Source organism: Gorilla gorilla, chromosome 3 (assembly GCF_029281585.2).
Source record: "Gorilla gorilla gorilla isolate KB3781 chromosome 3, NHGRI_mGorGor1-v2.1_pri, whole genome shotgun sequence".
Classification (NCBI taxonomy): Eukaryota; Metazoa; Chordata; class Mammalia; order Primates; family Hominidae; genus Gorilla; species Gorilla gorilla.
In genome coordinates this window covers 197,715,598-197,735,340 of record NC_073227.2, presented here as the reverse complement: position 1 = coordinate 197,735,340, position 19,743 = coordinate 197,715,598, and the positions used below count along the sequence as shown (strand labels likewise).

The following is a 19,743-nucleotide window of genomic DNA, read 5'->3' as shown; positions in this document are numbered from 1 at the left end:
ATTAATAAAAACTTCTGTTACTTTTTATAAAATCACTTTGAATCAGGCTTTATGTCTTCCTTCCTTCCTTTCTTCTTTCCTTCATTTTCTTCTTTCTTTGATGCATTCTGTTTTAGTGAGATAGGATTTTAAAAACTTTTCTAATAGTTGACTCTTCATATTTGATTGTAATTGACTGTGAAAATAAAATAGAGAAAAAGATTCAGATTAAAGGAGTGTGAATTTCCTATCCTACCTTCGACTTAATCTGGTCGAAGAGTTTAAATATAAAAATAATTAGTTGAAATGAAAATGTTTTACGGTTTTTTCAATGTTCACTCTAAAAAGAAAATTGTGTTAATTTTTTAAAATTTCTTGATTCGGACTAAACAGGGAACAACTTCTAAAATAAAACTTTATATACTGTAAGAAAACAAATGCATGCAGCATTATAAATAATTACTTTTTGGGTAACTATAAGAAGATTGTAATTAAATTACCTTTAATTTTTTTAAATGTTCTACTTTGAATTTAGAAAATATTATTTATTATTATTATTATATTTTTGAGGCAGGGTCTCACTCTGTTGCCCAGTCTGGAATGCAATGGTGTGATCACAGGTCACTGTACCCTGGACTTTCTGGGCTCAAGTGATCCTCCCACCTCAGCCTCCTAAGTAGCTAGAACTACAGAGGTGCACCAATATGTCTAATTTTGTTTTTTTTTTTTTTTTTATAGAGATGGGGTCTTGCTGGTCTCAAACTCTTGGGCTCATGCTATCCTCCCATGTGCTGGGATTACAGGTGTGAGCCACCATGCCCAGCCAGGAAAGTATTATTTATAAAGTTACTTCATGACACGAAAAATGAAAGGAAATTATCTATACCAATCCTCTTCTTTCATTTATTTCTTCACTGAATACCATATGCCTGGTACACTACAAGGGAGAAAGTACATGCACCCGCCACCACGCCTCGGCTCATTTTTGTATTATTAGTAGAGATGGGGTTTCACCATGTTGGCCAGGCTGGTCTCGAACTCCTGACCTCAGGTGATCTGCCTGCCTCAGCCTCCCAAAGTGTTAGGATTACAGGCATGAGCCACCGCGCCCGGCGCTGCTTTGAAATAAATTCTTAAATGGGTTTTAGTTATCCATTTAACAGAGAAATTTAACAGCTCAAGGGCTAGTAAAATTGCAAAATTGAATTTTTGTGTTTTTAGACACAGTATTTCTGGTTAAATAATTCAACTTTGTTTTACTCAACATTGTTTCATAGCAACAAATTCCCCGCCCTGCCACTTTAGTAACTAATCTGGAATTCTTTAGAACCAAAGGCATGTAAGCAAGCAACAAGAAATTTATCTGGAATTAATTGCAATACACAAAGAAGGTGTGCCTCAAAATTCACAAATTCCTTGGGAATAACAAATTCTAAGGAGCTGATAATTAATATTCTTAGCTCTCAAAATAAATAAACTCTTATAAACTCTGTGAAAGGAGAGACCTTGTTTACAAGTAGCATTCCTTGGCACATAGTAGTCATTCAATAAAAATTTTAAAATCATATTTTCCCTACTTTGCTATTTATTTAAAATATTTTATCAGATTCAAGTGGCTTCCTAGTACACCTGCCTTCTTCTTATGATTTTTACAAATATCATATTTATACTCACAATAGCTTTGCAAAGTATGTTTTATTATCTACATTTTATAGATGGGGGACTATAGGCTTTGGGGTGTTGTTATTATCACTAACTACATTTATTTAAAAACTTCCTAGGACTTCCAGAATATATATAAGCTTTATTCATTAGTTAATAGGATACCAGCAGAGACCTTTGAGGAAGGAAACATCAGATAAGAGCGATGCTTCAAGAACAGTGATCAGCTGGTGTGTAGTGGATGCATGGGGAGGGAGAGAAGCAGCTGTAGGGAAAACAATTTGGACTCACTTGTAATTTCCTACAACAAGGTAATTAAAGCATGAACTTCGGGAATAGCAACAGCAGAGCTGGAGGGGAAAGTATGAGTGGGCTTCTAATCTCATTTGCTGTTTTCATTTACTTTAGCTCTTGTGACATCCCTTACTTTGACCTTCCACCCCTTGAAGACACTCTCAGCAAACCCTTAAATACTCTGGAAACAGGCTGTTTCTTTTTGGCTATAATGCGTTGTGTTTAAATGTATGGAATGGTATTTGCTGTGATTGTTTTAAGAAAAAGGCTTGTTCATGCCTTTGAGAGCTCTGGACTACAAGAGGCTTAGGAATGTCTCAACTCTAGATGCAACTGATTCTTTGCCAAAATGAGACAGGTCAAGGAATGGTGGCAGCTGCTGATTTTTGTGTTGGCCCAGCACCTTGCACAGGAGTGGGCATATCATAATCACTTTGAAAATCAGTAAAACATTATGAGTCCCAGTTTCTGAAACTTTATTCTGTTTCCTGATTTCCTCTATGTTTTCCAGATATATTTCCCCCCTGATACTCCTCTTTTTCTTTTTTGACTCTCTCTTTTCACTCAGCCTTTTCTAACAGGCTAAATGGATCCTGATAATCCAGGCCTCCAGATCCTAAAAAGATGTCCTTTTAGGGGAGTAATAAGGAATCTGATGACTTCTTCTTGGAATTACCTTGCATCTGAACACATTGCACTTATTTGAGAAAAGGCTCACATGTTTGGCATAATACTAGTCTTTCATATAACTCCTTGCAGCAGGTAGAAAAACGTATTTCTAACTCTGCTGTGTAAAGGGACATAATTAAATAAAATGTACAGGCAAATAAATAAATGGTTTCTTTGTAAATGGAAACATTAGAGGAAGAAAAAAAATTCATCTCCCTCAAAGAATAATAATAATAAATTCAGCTCAAGCCTAACTGAAAAAAGGAAGAAAAAAATAATAAAATACAAATAAATTTGAGAAGAACTTGGGACAGAAGCCTAGTATAATCAAGCACTGGGCTATTTACATACCTTATTTCACAGTAGCTCATTTCATTGTTTCAGCAGTCTTCATATTTCAAATGAGGAAGTGAGCCTCAAAGATTGTAGAGATAGTATCTGGAGAAGGAAAGATTGAAGCACAAGTATATCATTGCCCAAAACACATACTCTTAGCGTTATCTTATACCATACATGTATGGTCCTCCAAAGCTTGTTTTCTCTTAGAAAACTCAAAACTCTGTCAGACATTGTGTTAGATGTGTATCTTTGGGTCTGCATTGTGTTATTTTAAGTGGTGTGTACATTTGATTGGGGAAATTTAGATTTCACAAAGAATATAGGTTTTAAGTGAGTGAAAATATTAAAGTATTCTTTGAGAATTGAACCTATTACACAGTTTAATGAATATTCATTAATATAATTACTGCTGACATGTTTACTGTAATTTCCACTACTACATCTATTACTAACTATAGCTATCTTTGAGTATCAACGTGTACAGTACTAGGCTATGCATTTGACATATATTATTTAATGCCATCAAGTACCCCCAAGGTTCTTTTCAAAAGCATAATTGAAATTAGTCATAGAAAAAGAAAATGAAATTGCAAAAATTTTTGTGTATCAATAATATTATCAAAATTTGTGCTATCACAGGTATACACCAAATAATATGCTTAATATCAACGGTAATTATAAAGCTGTTATAGTATGGTTTTATCATAACGTCAGACAAAAGGATCAATGAGACAAATCCAAAAATCCAGAAAAAGAACCAACAACATATGTAGTCATGTGGTTCACAATAGAGAAAATGCATTATAAAAAAATGAAAAAAAAACAGTAGAAAAGTTGTTATTATTTATATTCTTAGGCTGAAAAAGGCCTTTTTAAAAGTGAATATAAAATAAAATGAAAATATGTGTACGGCAGAAAACACTGCAAACAAATTAAAAGACAATAAAATAGGAAATTATTTGCGATATACATAATGGGTGAAAATGGACTAATACTCTTAAAATATTGCATGAATATACTAATGAAAAAACAAACTGGTGCTTCAGTAGAAAGATGGGCAAAGAACTTGAACTGAATATTAACAAAGAAGAAATATAAATAAATACTACATATTGCATGATGGTAAAAGTGAAGGAAACTATAATTCTTTTCAATTCTGGTGGGAGTATAAATTTGTACATCTATTCAAGGAAGATGTGGTATTGCAAGTTGAAAGGCCTTTAATATATGCTCCATTTAGATAGCCGACTCACTTTGGAATAAAATTTCCTATCCAACAGAAGTGATATAATTCTGTCAGGTGTATGTATGAATTCATTGTGCAGCTGTCTTTATAATAGTGAATATAAAAAGCAACCTATACAGACAATAATAAAGAATTGAGATAATTTATAGTAAAAACAGAAATTAGCACAGACAGGAATGTAATACAACTATAAGATAATGATACAGATGTATAACTTAGATATGAAAGGAGGTTCATGATTATGACAAAGTAGGATACACAATTTGTATACTACATACACACACAGATCATCTATATTTAAAATATAATCTTTTCACAAAATAAAATGTATATATAGATTGCATATGTGTGTGCATGTAGTGTTAAGAGTAAAAGATATGCAACACAAAAAAGTTATCTTCTCCAAATTACAGGATTAAGGTAATCATGCTCTTCTTTATACATTTCTGTATTTTAAAATTTAAATGATGATTATATGTAACTTTTTATAACCAAAGCTAAATGTTCTAAGTAATTATACCTGAGCATTTTGGGAGGCCATATTATTGGCTCTCATTTTATCCTTTCATTTACTTCACTGCCCTGATTTCTGCATCAATTCCATTTCTGTTTATACACCCTCCACTGATAAAAATGCATGTTATGTCCATTAAAAGACATGTAGAGAATAAACTAGATTAATAAATTGCAGTAGTTCATGTAATGGAAAATCAGTCAGCAGGGAAATCAACTGCTTTACACGATAAGGTTGAGAAGAAGAATACTCAAACACTGAAGAGTATATACTAAAGGATTTCACTTATGTAAATTGAAAAACTGAAAACTACTTATGTTGGTAGAAGTCAACAATTCTTGGTTACACTTTGTGAAGAGAAATGAGAATAAAGGTAGCTTCTAAGATGTGGTCAGTGTTCTGTATCTTGATCTAGATATGATTATAGGGATTTTTTTAGTTTGTAAAAATTCATCACACTATATAGTCGTGATTTGTTCTCTTTATTCATTAATTAGGTTTTTTTTTCAAAATGGCATCTTTAATATTAATACTACATTTAATACTAGACAGCATTGACATACATCGATTTTTAAAGTATCAAAGAAGAAAGGAAATTTTATGAAACATAAATATTTTAATAACACATTACACTTTTTAATTTCAAAAGAATTTTATGAGTAAACCTTTCTGGAAAACATATAAAGTTGTTTTTGAAATTATAGGCAAGCAAAGGAAAATAATTTTGAAACGTTTTATATTGACTTACCTAGGAATATTATGTCTGAACTGCTCCATTCTCTTCTCTTTATGAAACAAAGGAACACTATTAAGAAATGCCTATGTAAAAAGAAAATAATATATTACCCTGGTCAATAAATAAGTCTCCCTAAGAACATTTACTAAGTCTAGTTGCTAGAGGTATTTTAGATTCATTCATTAACTCATTCTGACATTTCTACGTGATTTTACAGGGTGAAATTCAAGCAAATTTCAACTTTCTGATGTGTTAAGAGGCTAATAAATGACCTATACAGCTAAATTATTGCATCTGACAAGGCCCACTCTGACTTAATGGCAGGGTTTCCCAATAGCAGCAGTACTGACACATTAGCCTGGATAATTCCTTTTTTGTAGGGGAATGTTCTGTGCCTTGTAGAATGATTAGCAGCATTCCTGGCCTCTACTCACTAGTGCCACGATTCTGAAAAGTGAACAAAAGGAGCAACAGGGGACTGTGTGATTGGAAGGTGGGGGGAGGATCTATCATTGGCAAATCAACCCTGATTTGAGAACCATTGCTCTACTGTTCTATATATTGGAATATTCAAGTAATCAATTTTAGTTCCTTGGAATTGCCTTAATATTCAGTGAATAATTGCATTTGTTTTTTTGTTATTTTTGGCTTCACCTACATAGTACTGTTTTTGCAATCATATAGGGGAAAAGGTTTGAATTCATATTTCTGAAGTTATTTTGCCATTTGCCAAAGTGAAATCAATGAGGATCCCCTTCCAGAAAAGTCAAGCAAGTAGTTTTCAGTGCAGGAAATCAGTGCGTATAAAGTACTTTGTTTTCCAGTGTGTTGATTGCACAGAAGTAACTGTGTCTACTTTGGTACTACGTTAGAGAGTAAGTGAATATTTAAAATTTCCTAAGAGCCTACTTAGATTTTGATAATTTTTTTGTTTTTTGTTTAATTAAAACAGGTAACAAACTAAAAAAAGTGACAAAAAATAAGATTTTATGCTGTTAATAGATATAAAAATATTCTATTCTCTATTATGGTATTATTTTCAACATTTGCGATAGAACATTTCAGACACAAATTCAATTGAACATTAAAATTTAAAATTTCCAATTAGAAACTTCCAATATTAAGCTGAAATTTAAATATCTAATTCCAGGGTTCCCTATCTGTGGCATATCAGGTTGGTATAGACATGGATGATGGGTAGCCTGAGGGTGAAAGACTCCTGACTCTCACACCTTCGCTGAAACATTAGGTAAAATGGTTTGCTGAGGTTATGTGAAACATTTATAAATCTCTATTCCTTAGAAGGATACGTTTGAATGTCCATATTTTGATGACTCTCTATCAAAGGGGGATTTTAAAAGTGAATTTTATAACTATGTATTGGAAGGTTTCTCAAATCCAAAGTTTTGTTTATTCTGCCACTATACCCAATTTTTGCTTAAAAGAAAGTATTTTTAAATAATTAGAATGTATTTTTAAAATGTACAAATTTGCCCACCATAGATAGCTGAAGAAAATGAAAGAACCTACAAGTTAATCTGTTATACAACTGCCATTTTTAAATAGGAAGGAATGAGAATATGCAAGTTTCTTTGCTATTTTAGGGGAAGAATAACTCAGCAGCTAATGGTAGTATGCAGTTATTGACTTTGGTAACTACCTTATGAGAGCTTAATGCCAATTGACTATTTGTTTTCTTAGGACACAGAGATGATGTGTATAATGAATAACATGATAAATATTTCCTTTTAAAACATTTTAGTAAATTTCTTACATTATTAATCTGACCATTTGAGCAAGTAATCCTCCTTATGCTTTACCTTATAAAATTATCTGTTGTAATGTACATTTTTTTCAAATATGAGGTATTACTTGAGTCAGACTTTTAAAGATAGTATATGGACAGTTAAAAAATTCATAAACTTTTAAAGATATATGGACGGTTAAAATTTATAAACATTCCTTGTTTTCCAGTTTGAATATTAGGTTATTTTTTTCCTCTCTCCACCAAAATACAGATATATTGGACAAGTAACCAGACTTGCCTGTGACCCTTTGTGGCTACTTCATGAAAATACGGTACAGTTTGAGGATTCCCTATTCCAAAACTCCAAAATCCAAAGTGCTCCAAAGTATGAAACTCTTTGAGTGTTAACTTGACTTTCAAAGGAAATGCTCATTGAAGCATTTTGGATTTTGGATTTTTGGATTAGGGTTGCTCAACCAGTAACATACAACTATTTCAAAAACAAACAAACAAATCCAAAATCCAAAACACTTTTAATCCCAAGCATTTTGGATAAGGATACTCGGCTTATATTGTGATCAGATGTTTCTTTTGATCTATTCTTGCCTATTATTTCAATTCTGATTATTGTTATTTGATGAGTATATGCTACTAGGTAAAAGAACATTTTTCATAATTCAAGTCTGTGCATTTCCACGTGATTTTCAGCTTCATAAAATTATTAAATGTGTCACATTTATATATGACATCATCATTAACTTAAGAGAGTTATTTGAAGAGACTGTTGGCATTGGTTTTATAGATTTTTAAAAGATTTTTATAGATTTTATTTTATTTATTTTTTGGATGAATTGGACTTTATCAAAATTAAAAATTTATACACTTCAAATGACATTGTAAAGTGAAAAGATGAGCCACACAGTGAAAGAAAGTATTTGCAAATTATCTATCTGATAAAAGGATTGTGTCCTTACAACTCAATATTAACCCAATTAAATAATGACCAGGCCGGGTGCAGTGGCTCACGCCTGTAATCCGAGCACTTTGGGAGGCCAAGGTGGGAGGATCACAAGGTCAGGAGATCGAGACCATCCTGGCCAACACGGTGAAACCCCGTCTCTACTAAAAAATACAAAAAATTAGCCGGGCGTGGTGGTGGGCGCCTGCAGTCCCAGCCACTCAGGAGGCTGAGGTAGAAGGATGGCATGAACCCGGGAGGCGGAGCTTGCAGTGAGCCGAGATCGTGCCATTGCACTCCAGCCTGGGCGACAGAGCAAGACCATGTCTCAAAAATAAATAAATAAATAATTAATTAAATAAATAAATGACCAAAAGATCTGAAGAACCATGAATGGTATTAATCTTAGATGCCTCTTCTGCTTCCCACTTATTACTGACTCTCTGGTATATTACAAGTAGAACAACTTGTATGCACTTGTGCCTTCTCCCTAATGGGCATCTGCACAACCCCTAGTCAAAGTAGAGAAGCAAGAGAAAAATTATTTTTTTACAAAAAACAATTATTATCTGTGTAAAACATAAAGTTGTCAATTCTCCCCTACGTGCTCACCTCACGTTATGACTCTTCATAACCAAAGAGAGTTATAGAGTGCAGGAGAAGCCCCAAAACTCTTTGTCATCTTGTAATTTCTCCCAGAAAGAGATATCTTGTATCATCCTTCTGTTAAGTCAGAAGGGAATGCCTTTTAGGCATATGAATAATCAAGGAAAGGAATGACTCCTGATTCTCTGTAGCTCCCTGACATTGTCATTGCACACTCAGCTTTGGCTTCCATAGCATCTCAGACTCCTCCACGGAATATCATGTAGGTTGCTGTTTGCTAATGCATAAATGCTGACGATTACTAGTAGTTACTAGTACCTCCTAACTGATCCATCCAAGTTGGAACGCAAAATTAGATTAACTTTTACATTGGTTGAAGTTTTTATTACAGTTTAGTATCCATTTGTAAGGCACTTTCTATTTTAAACTGCACCAAATCCTTTGAAAGGTAAAGGAATATATTAATATTCAGACAAATGACCTCAATGTTCTAGAAAACATTGGTGTACATAAGGCTCAAGAAAGCATTAGGAAGGAACTTGACTTTCATATGCATAACACTTCCATTTGAAAGATAGGAACTTGACTTTCATATGCATAACACTTCCATTTGAAAGATTTTGGTATGTCTATGGCTCAGAACTCATTCTAGTTTACTGGGACCTCTTCAGATTCTTCCAAACTAGAATGTGAATGTGAACGTGCCAATGGTTAGGTGGTAAACAGTCCTGTCACTATCCACTGAGATATTCACTAAACAACCCTATCAGTTAGGTGACAATGCTCACTTCCTAGGTTACCAGTCATTTAGAGTGAAAATGCTGAAGACAGATCTGAAGAAATACTGCCCCAGAACTTGGACAGTACTGAGGTAGAATAATGGTGTAAAAATTTCAATTCATCTGATAATCTCTGTACTGTGCTTTTGTTCTCTAAGGATGTTATAATGACAATTCCACTGTAGCTACAAGAGTCATATTATACTTGTATATCCAATGTCTATTTGGATCACCACAAAAGCTCGGTGAGAAAGATATTGTTATTCCCATTTTACAGAGTAAAATGAAGTTGAAACAGAGAAGTCTAATCTTAATTAAATATGATCTGTAGCAAAGATAGAAATATGGTTTTTTTTTATACTTTAAGTTCTGGGGTACATGTGCACAACGTGGAGGTTTGTTACATAGATATACATGTGCCATGCTGCTTTACTACGCCCATCAACTCATCATTTACATTAGGTATTTCTGGGTCTTTTGATACTAAAGTTTCTTTTCCTTCCACACCAGTATAATAATTACAGTCTAGTGAGAAAAAGCGAATTAATTGCTCAATCTTCAAGCCATTTTTATTTCATTTATCTGCCATAGACTACTTTTGCCAATGATTAGTATAAATTAAATAATATATAAAGGCATGCTCTATGCAGAAATAAGAGTAGTGAAGTAAATGAAAGGGTAAAATGGGAGCTAATAATATGGCCTCCCAAAATGCTCAGGTATGACTATTTTAAACCTTTTGTTTTGGTTATAGAAAGTTACATATGTTCATCATTTAAAATTTAAAATACAGAAATGTATAAAGAGCATGATTACCTTAATCCTGTAATTCAGAGAAGATAACTATTTTTTTATGTTGCATATCTTTTACTCTTAACACTACTTGCACACATATGCAATCTATATATAAATTTTATTTTGTGAAAAGATTATGTTTTAAATGTATATATGATCCTTCTGTGTGTGTATGTAGTATATAAATTGTGTATCCTACTTTGTCATAGACTATATCATGAACCTCTTTGCATATCTAAGTTATACTTCTATATCAACATCTTATAGTTTTATTACGTTCCTTTCTGTGCTAATTTCTGTTTTTACTATAAATTATCTCATCAACTCTTTATTATTGTGTATATAGGTTGCTTTATTTTTATTTTTATTTTTATTTTTTTGAGATGGGAGTCTCACTCTATTTCCCAGGCTGGAGCGCAGTGCTGTGATCTCAGCTCATCACAACCTCTGCCTCCCAGGTTCAAGCAATTCTCCTGCCTCAGCCTCCTGAGTAGCTGGGATTACAGGCGCACACTCCCATGCCCAGCTAATTTTTGTATTTTAAGTAGAGATGGGGTTTCACTGCATTGGCCACGCTGGTCTCGAACTCCTGATTTCCTGATCTGCCTGCCTTGGCCTCCCAAAGTGTTGGGATTACAGGCATGAGCCACTGTGCCCGGTCTGCTAGATTGCTTTATATATTCACTATTATACAGACAGCTGCACAGTGAATTTGTACATACACCTGACAGAATTATATCACTTCTTTTGGATAGGAAATTTTATTCCGCAGTGAATTGGCTATCTAAATGGAGCATGTATTAGAGGCTTTCAACCTGCAGTACCACATTTTCCTTGAATAGATGTTCAAATTTATACTCCCACCAGGATTGAAAAGAATTATAGTTTCTTTCACTTTTCCATCATACAATATGTATTATTTATATTTCTTCTTCGTTAATATTCAGTTCAACTTCTTTGTCCATCTTGCTATTGAAGCACCAGTATTCATGCAGTATTTTAAGAATATTAGTCCATTTTTATCCATTATGTATATTGCAAATAATTTCGTACTTGTCTTTTAATTTGTTTGCAGTGTTTTCTGCCATACAAACATTTTCATTTTATTTTATATTCACTTTAAAAAGGCCTTTTTCAGCCTAAGAGTATAAATATAATAGCTTTTCTACTTTTTTCATTTTTTAATATTGCATTTTCTCTATTGTGAATGTTATGCTTATGTTTTTCTCCAGCTGATCTATTGAGGAACAGTGTTTTTTTAATAAATATAAATATTGTTATAGTTATTTCTCATTTCGAAGTTTTACAGTACTAATTTGTTTGTCTTAAAACTTCAAATAATACTTAATTGAAAGTCTCTGTCTACCATCATCACTTTCTTAACAGTTTGGTGAATATCTGTTATTATATTGTGTAAGGATGTTGTATTGCAGCTCCTCTTGCTAGGCTGAACACGCAGGCCTGTTCTGGAAATTGATGTGATCAGTCTAGGTCACAACCTGTCTTGAATCCCAGCTGACTTGTAGCGGAGAGTTCCAGGAACCTTCCAATCACACACAGGTCCCTATTGCTCCTTTTCTTCTAGGGCTATTCAACAAGCAGAGACAAACAAAAACTGATCTGTCACATTTTACTGCAGGTGACAGTGACCACAAATACACCTGTACACTGTTTTTTTCCCAACATTATTGAGGTGTGACTGACAAATAAAAATGGTATATGTTTAAGGTATGTGGTGCGATATTTTGCTGTACATGTACATTGTGAAATGATTATCATAATCATGTTAACATATCCATCACCTCACATATTGTTATTTTTATAATCACTTTTATAAATTTTCCCTTCAGTAGTAACCTTTTGAGATTCTGAAACACTTTTTAGTTTTGAATTTTGTGTCATAAGTGAGATTTTTTTGACAAATATTTTATAAACATCTAATTGGGAAACTGTGAGAGGATGTTTTGTAACTTTCATTTAAACTAAGATCTCCTCTCCACCTCCACCCTTCCCATATTCAGTAGATTTTCTATGGCTGTATGGTGTATCAGGAATCATCCCATATACTTCAGAAAGTAATGGAATAATATAAATATTTTTCTAACATAGACCTACAGAGATTGAGTGATATACTCAAATCATACCATAAATGGTAGTGAAAGGGTAAACTCAACATTCACAGCCAACTTCATTATCTAATAGGGAACAACACATTTCATATTAATCATTGACTTTTATTTTTAGGAGGCTCTGTTATAATGAAATTAAAAAATGAGATTAGATTATGTTTCTCAATACATGGTGCAAAAATCACTTACATAGAATAACGGATTATTAAAAATAGAAGTGAAAAATACTTTTCAGATTATATAAGATTTCAATTTTAAGGCAAATATGTTCATTTTGTGCTCAAAAATTAGACAGGAAAAACTATAATTTGTTAAAATGTAGGTTCTTGATCCACCCAAGAAACCATGGAGAGGTGGGGGACAGTTACCTGCATTTCTGACAGTTAGTTCATTGACTCTTATTCCCACTAAACTTTGAGAACCAGTGTCCAAAGTATTTACTTACGTATTTATATATTTAAAAGCTGGGATAATCATGACAATATAAAATAAACAATTGATGTTGTATTTTACTTGGCAGATAGATAAACCTATACAAGTTTCCTTTTTCCTAATTCTAAAGCATAATTAGAAAAAAATTGTATTTATTTCTTAGATATGGTAACTACTAAAATATAATTTGGAATGTTCTACTTAAATGAGTATACTTATATATGCAGTTAGCCGTCAATAAGATTTAGTGTTCTCTGAACTATTTCATTTCTATGAAGGTGGTATTAATCTTGATGATAAAATTTTCTTTTAAATATTGAGAGATTCTGCCAAAATATAAATCTTACTGTGACAATGTTGTTGAAATTCCTTTCTTCATATGATTATTTGTTCTAAAATAGCTCCCATGAAAGTAAAATTCCTACTCTCAAGCATCCTGCTTAAGCATATTGTATTGTTGCTGGTAACTAAAAATAAAGCAAAGCATTAGGGTGGATTTCAGTGTAATTTTATCTGTTTAGTAGAGTGATACAAATGAATAAATTTTCAAACATACAAATTGACCAATTATTTGAAAGAGCTGTGAATAAAATAAATAAGCAACCTTAAAATTATTTTAAAATTATATCACAAAAATTTTTCCTAACAACAAAATATGTATTTTTAATTGTTTTGGTTCATACAAATTAAAATACAAACATAATTTTACCAAGGGAAATGAAGTAATTTAGGAGTAATTAATAATATTTGAGTTAGGGAACGGAGCATAGATACTATTAAACCTAACCGTTTTATAGTGCATTTGTTTCTAAATCCCTTAAGCTGGTAAGTCATTGATCTTGCATTTTTCTTTGACAGGCTTATGCAAGCAAAGATCTGGAGGAGCAGTTACGGTCTGTGTCCAGTGTAGATGAACTCATGACTGTACTCTACCCAGAATATTGGAAAATGTACAAGTGTCAGCTAAGGAAAGGAGGCTGGCAACATAACAGAGAACAGGCCAACCTCAACTCAAGGACAGAAGAGACTATAAAATTTGCTGCAGCACATTATAATACAGAGATCTTGAAAAGTAAGTATGGGAAATAAAATGTATAGTAAGCCTTATATATCAAACCAGTAGAAGTTGCCAGCCTGGTTCTTTAATTTCAGTGTTTGTATCACCAAATACACCTTTAGGGCGGAAAGCAAATAGGAAATAAAGAATTACTTCAAGATACAACATTTTATGATTTCACTTTGAGTATTAAGATGACTTCATAAAATAGAGGATAGATAGGTCCATGCATAAACAACACACATTTATTTTTTCAGGTGATAGCCATTGGAAAATTTTTAAAACAGATGGCTATATTTTACATACTATATCTGTTTAATAACTTAAACATTCTTTATCTTATCAAATAATTATACCTTAATTTCCTATCTGATTTGTATTGAGAAATGCTTCATTTGAAATCACCTTTTCAGATGTCACTTGTTGCCTTGCTGCTTCACAGATAACTGGCTCAGAGCGGGACTTAAGCTGATGAGGTATCTAGCATAAAGCTTCACAGAAAATGATTATGTTGCATAAAATGTCATAGCATCAATTGGTGGGGTATGACTGGGCACAGAGTTTCGTGTCTGTAATCCGAGACCTTTGGGAGGCCAAAGTGGGAGGATTGCTTGAAGCCAGAGTCAGAGACCAGCCTGAACAACACAGCAAGACCTCATCTCTATTAAAAAAATTAAAAAGTGGTGGAGTAATTTAAAAACATATTTGCCTTCAGTTGGTAGCTCTTAATCGCTATGAAAGTTTGATACTGGAAAGTATTTTGAGAACAGAGGCAAACAAAATGGCTTCATGGTTGTATAACCAATAGTTTATGTCCTTTTCCAAAAATTCTATTTTAGGGGAAATATGGGATAAATAAACTAGTATACTTAGGAAGTACATTATTTGTAATGCAGAATTTAAAAAGTCAACAGTATTATAGGTAAGCTACTAACTCATCAGAAACAAAATTCCAGAGGAGAGTTAAAAGGGATAGGAAACATTGACTTTGCTGAAGAAAGTTCAGAATGAGTCCCAGTTGGTGAAAAACAGCCTTGCATTTCACGTAGCTGTGGCCACGACATTACTCAAGGTTGCCAAATAGTCCACCTGAAAAGGATGTTTGACTTGAATCTAAAACCATAGCTGTCTTCTCTCATGCAACTGAGTTTTAAAGAAAAATAAAATTATATTTATATTTGCATTGAGAGCACAAAAACGGCCCATGCTATAGAGAATGAACAGGACTCTCTCTGCACATCTTATAAACATTCATATATTAAATTACCAGTTTCTTAAGAAAGAAAAACCAAACATTAGTGTTGTGGGATATTGGTGTACTTTTAATAAAGCATAATGCTAATTTTGCTTATTGCCTAGCTATAGAAATGAGTTTAAGAAATATCCTTAGCTTGTCTTTTCAATGTTATATCATTCTCATTCACATGTCAATTTAGGATCCCATCAGCTGTCTCTTTAGTTATATATTGAACTTAACTGTTAAAATCTGAAATGAATGTGAGTGATTTGCAGCTGCTGTGGGCTTTTTTTATCTTGGTGGTTTCCATAAAACTTACCGATTTCCCTACGACTTGACAGGTATTGATAATGAGTGGAGAAAGACTCAATGCATGCCACGGGAGGTGTGTATAGATGTGGGGAAGGAGTTTGGAGTCGCGACAAACACCTTCTTTAAACCTCCATGTGTGTCCGTCTACAGATGTGGGGGTTGCTGCAACAGTGAGGGGCTGCAGTGCATGAACACCAGCACGAGCTACCTCAGCAAGACGGTGGGTATTGCCCATTCCTGCTACCTGCGAAAGCCCCCTCAATCAGAAGCTTTAACTTTGGGGATGATGTGTTTAAACTTCTGGTTGCTTTAAACTAACTTGGTTCAACTCAGGGTCTCTTATATTTTCTTTAGGGGAATGAAGTCAGTTTTTCAGTGTTTTGTGTTTTTGACAACACAGTGTCACAAAGAAAGTAATTGATGCTTTATTACTTTGCAAACTCTTCATATAGTGGAGTCAAAGCCTCATGCAGAAAACAATAAATATACATATGTATGTGTGTACATGTACGTGTGTATGTGTGTGTTGATCTTCAAGAATAAACATGTTCATTTGGCAATAAAATACTTTTAAATGGGTAAGTTTTCAGATGGTGGAGATAACAGTGCAAACAGTATTCAAAGTGTAAAATTAAATGCGTGTGTTCTGTGAAACAGTGGTATAGTATTGAAATAGGCCATCTCACTGAAGAAATTTATTGTCTTCCTGTCGAAAGCAAAGGAAATAACTCTGACACTAAATCTCAGATGTTTTGAATAAACTGGGAAGTTTATCTCATTAAATGGTAAGCTTCTGATAACCAGGAAATATCTCTTAAGGTTGGCTTTGGATCAGGGATTTTCAGACCAGACACATAAACCCGCTTTGTGGGTCTTACGTGGTAGAGGAGGCTGGCTGTGGAACACGTGCATGTGCTGGCGATAACCATGAAAGTATTGTTTGAAATTGTGTGCACCTCTGGCCTCTGAACAGAAATGTTTGGAGAAATCCAGTCCTGTGGGCTGGACTAAAGCAAACTTCTCCCGAAAGACAAAACTGTGGTTGTCCTAATGACCTTTCTAAGCTATTTTTGGAGTTAGACTCACACACGTAAATCTGGCTAAATTCAGAACTGTTCTTTGACCTGGAGAATGAAAAATGAAATTGAAAGATGTGGTGTTAGATTTGATTTGTATGATGTGGTATGACAGAAAATTCACATTTTAATTTTATGCAAACTTTAGCTGATCTACATGGTTTCAGTAATAAAACCTACTCTTATTTCAATATAGTATTAATAGAAATCAGAGTTAAGATTACTATCTCAATTCCGTGAACTACATTTTTTCAGCTAGCTGAATATTTCCAAAATTTTTACTGTTATGAACATTTGGCCTCTGAGTTTGGAGACATTGTCTTATTATACAACCCAAATTAATTGCTTTCTTTTCAAAAATTGAGTTTCTTTATATTGCTCACCCACTTGATAAAGAAACAAGCCATTTTAGATTAAGACTTGCAAGAAGAAACAAAAAATAAATTATAAAGCTAAATTTTCTATTCAGCTTGCCTCTGCCTCAACTCTAAAGGTTAAAAAAAAATTAAAAGGTGATGCTTTGGGGCCTTCTATCATTTCTTTTAGTATCATAGTTAGTTAAGCTTAGCCAGATGCGATTCATTCTGATTATTTCCTAAAAGCACAGCAAAATAATGTAGGGGTCGTTCCAACATGTGTTCTCAAGGAACACAATGTGACTCTAAACATAGTCCTGCATTTAGAAACTTTACCAGAAAAATGTACAGTTGTAGGAACATGACAATATTTCAGTGGTGGCCAAAATTCTAATATTTTTAATAGACTAACATATAATTATACTATTGGGCATAGCAAAAGTTATCCTTAGTTCATTTATCCTCCCTGAATCTTTATCAAACAACAATAAACAATAAGACATTATAGTTTTGTATTTACTATTCTAAATAAATTAATACTACTTTAACAGGTTTTATTGGTATTATGTATTTTATCGTAACCCTGAAATCAAACAGGATTCTTTAAAATCCTCTAAATTTTAGAACTGTATACTTTAAAATAAATTAAATAGAAATACTTAGGCCAAGCAGATATTCTTTGAAAGGTAATATTTATTTTTAAAACATATTAATAATTAAAATGTTGTTTTTATCTTCAAGCCAAACCTCTTAAGAGGAATTTTGGTATACTGAGTCTCTTGAGAAATATGTCATTTCCTTTTAAAGTTAGAGAAAATAAATATGGATGATTTAGGAATTGAAATATACAATTTTTGGAATGCCGTTAACGATTTATATTTTAAAATAATTCAGTTAAGCAATATGATGTATTCTAGATTATATTCCTAATATGGTATTTGATTTAAATCAAATAGTAAACCAAGGTACTTCGGATACTGTTTCCAACTAATGGGATAACCTTCTCTCTGCTCTTCTTCCTTCCATTTCCTTGCTTCATAATCTTTTCTATAAATTACTTTCAAGCATATTTTTTAAAAACATAGATCCAAATCTATGGCTAGGCATGGTGGCTCACGCCTGTGGTCTCAGCTGCTGAGGAGGCAGAGGCAGGAGGATCGCTGGAGCCCAGGAGTTCAGGGCTGCAGTGTGCTAGGATTGCACCACTGCACTCCCAGCCTAGGTGACAGAGCATGACCCTGTTTCAAAAACAAAAAAACCCCACAGAGCTGATGTCAGTCTCCAGCATAAAGGCCTTTCAGTGATTTCCCATTGCTTGTAAAATAAGACAAAAATCTTTTTTAAAGGTTATATTTATTGATATATCATAGTTGTACATATTTTGGGGTCATGTGTGATATGTTGATACCTGTACAAAATGTGTAATGATCAAATCAGGGTAATTGAGATATCCATCATCTCAAACATTTATCGTTTCTTTCTATTGGGAACAATACAGTACTTCTCTTGCAGCTTTTTAAAAAATATGCAATATATCGCTATTCACTGCAATTTCCCTGATGTACTATTGAATATTAAAACTTACTCCTTCTATTTAACTGTGCTTTTGTACCCCTCAACCATCCTCTCTCCATCCTCCCTACCCTTGCCCTTCCCAGCCTCTGATAATCAGTATTCTTCTCTCTACCTCCATGAGATCCACTCGTTTAGCTCCCACATAAATGAGAACATGCAGGATTTTCAAGAGCACATCTTTATCACAACCTGCAATCTCTGCCCCATAGCCCCCGTTCAGCATCATCTAATGTAACGATTCTTGATCTTGTGCTTCCAGTGCTCTAGACTTTCTCCAATTCCTGGGCATCATCGTGTTTCCTCTGCTCCTGGGCCCTTGCACACACACCTTTAGGTTAACCTGGCCTTCCTGTCTCCTCTTTCCTGAGGTGCTAGCTCTTCAGATCTTAATTTGGGTGTCAAGTGGCTTCGGCAAGGCCTCAGGCAAGACTTTCTGACCTATTTGGATTAGACCCAATATTTGTAGTAAATGCTTTATAGTTTCCCATATTTTTAAAATAGTATTTATTACAGCCTATAATCACATAGTTTATAGTTATGTAGTCATTGTTACTTGATTAATGTCTCCCTCCTCCACAAAGGCAAAAACAGATCCGTTCACTAATCCCAGTGCCTACCACAGAATCAGTGCACAAATCTCTTTTAGTATCACATAAAAACTGTGGACCCTTTCATGAGAACAAATGAAAATATAGACACATCCACAGCATTTTCCCCCACAGTTTTAGGGAGTTTGTTCCCTGACCCCTAGCCTTTTCCCTTTAAACCAGGCTTTAAAACTGCTGCCTTGAAGATTATTAATAATAAAATAGCTGATTAACACACTTGTGGAATTTTCAAATAATGGGTCTTTTTGCTAAACAAACGTTTATGCTATCAATTTAGCTTGATCTTTTAAAAAATATCTGTTTCTGGAGAGGAACAGAAAAGGTAACTATTGGGTACTGGCCTTAATTCCTGGGTGATGAAATAATCTGTGCAACAACCCCCATGACATGAGTTTACCTATGTCACAAACCTGCACATGCACCCCCAAACCTAAAATAAAAGTTTACTTATGTCACAAACCTGCACATGTACCCCCAAACCTAAAATAAAAGTTTACCTATGTAACAAACCTGCACATGCACCCCCAAACCTAAAATAAAAGTTTACTTATGTCACAAACCTGCACATGTACCCCCAAACCTAAAATAAAAGTTTACCTATGTAACAAACCTGCACATGGACCCCCAAACCTAAAAT

At 33.7% G+C, this 19,743-nt stretch overlaps 1 protein-coding gene across 1 annotated transcript in view; it reads left to right on the top strand.

Moving 5' to 3' along the window:
- VEGFC (vascular endothelial growth factor C) overlaps positions 1-19,743 on the top strand; it is a 127,507-nt gene that overhangs the window by 67,468 nt on the left and 40,296 nt on the right. The window contains exons 2-3 of the mRNA XM_031009899.3: positions 13,744-13,957; positions 15,521-15,711. Coding sequence (XP_030865759.3) covers positions 13,744-13,957; positions 15,521-15,711 — 405 coding nt within the window. The remainder of the gene's footprint in view (positions 1-13,743; positions 13,958-15,520; positions 15,712-19,743) is intronic.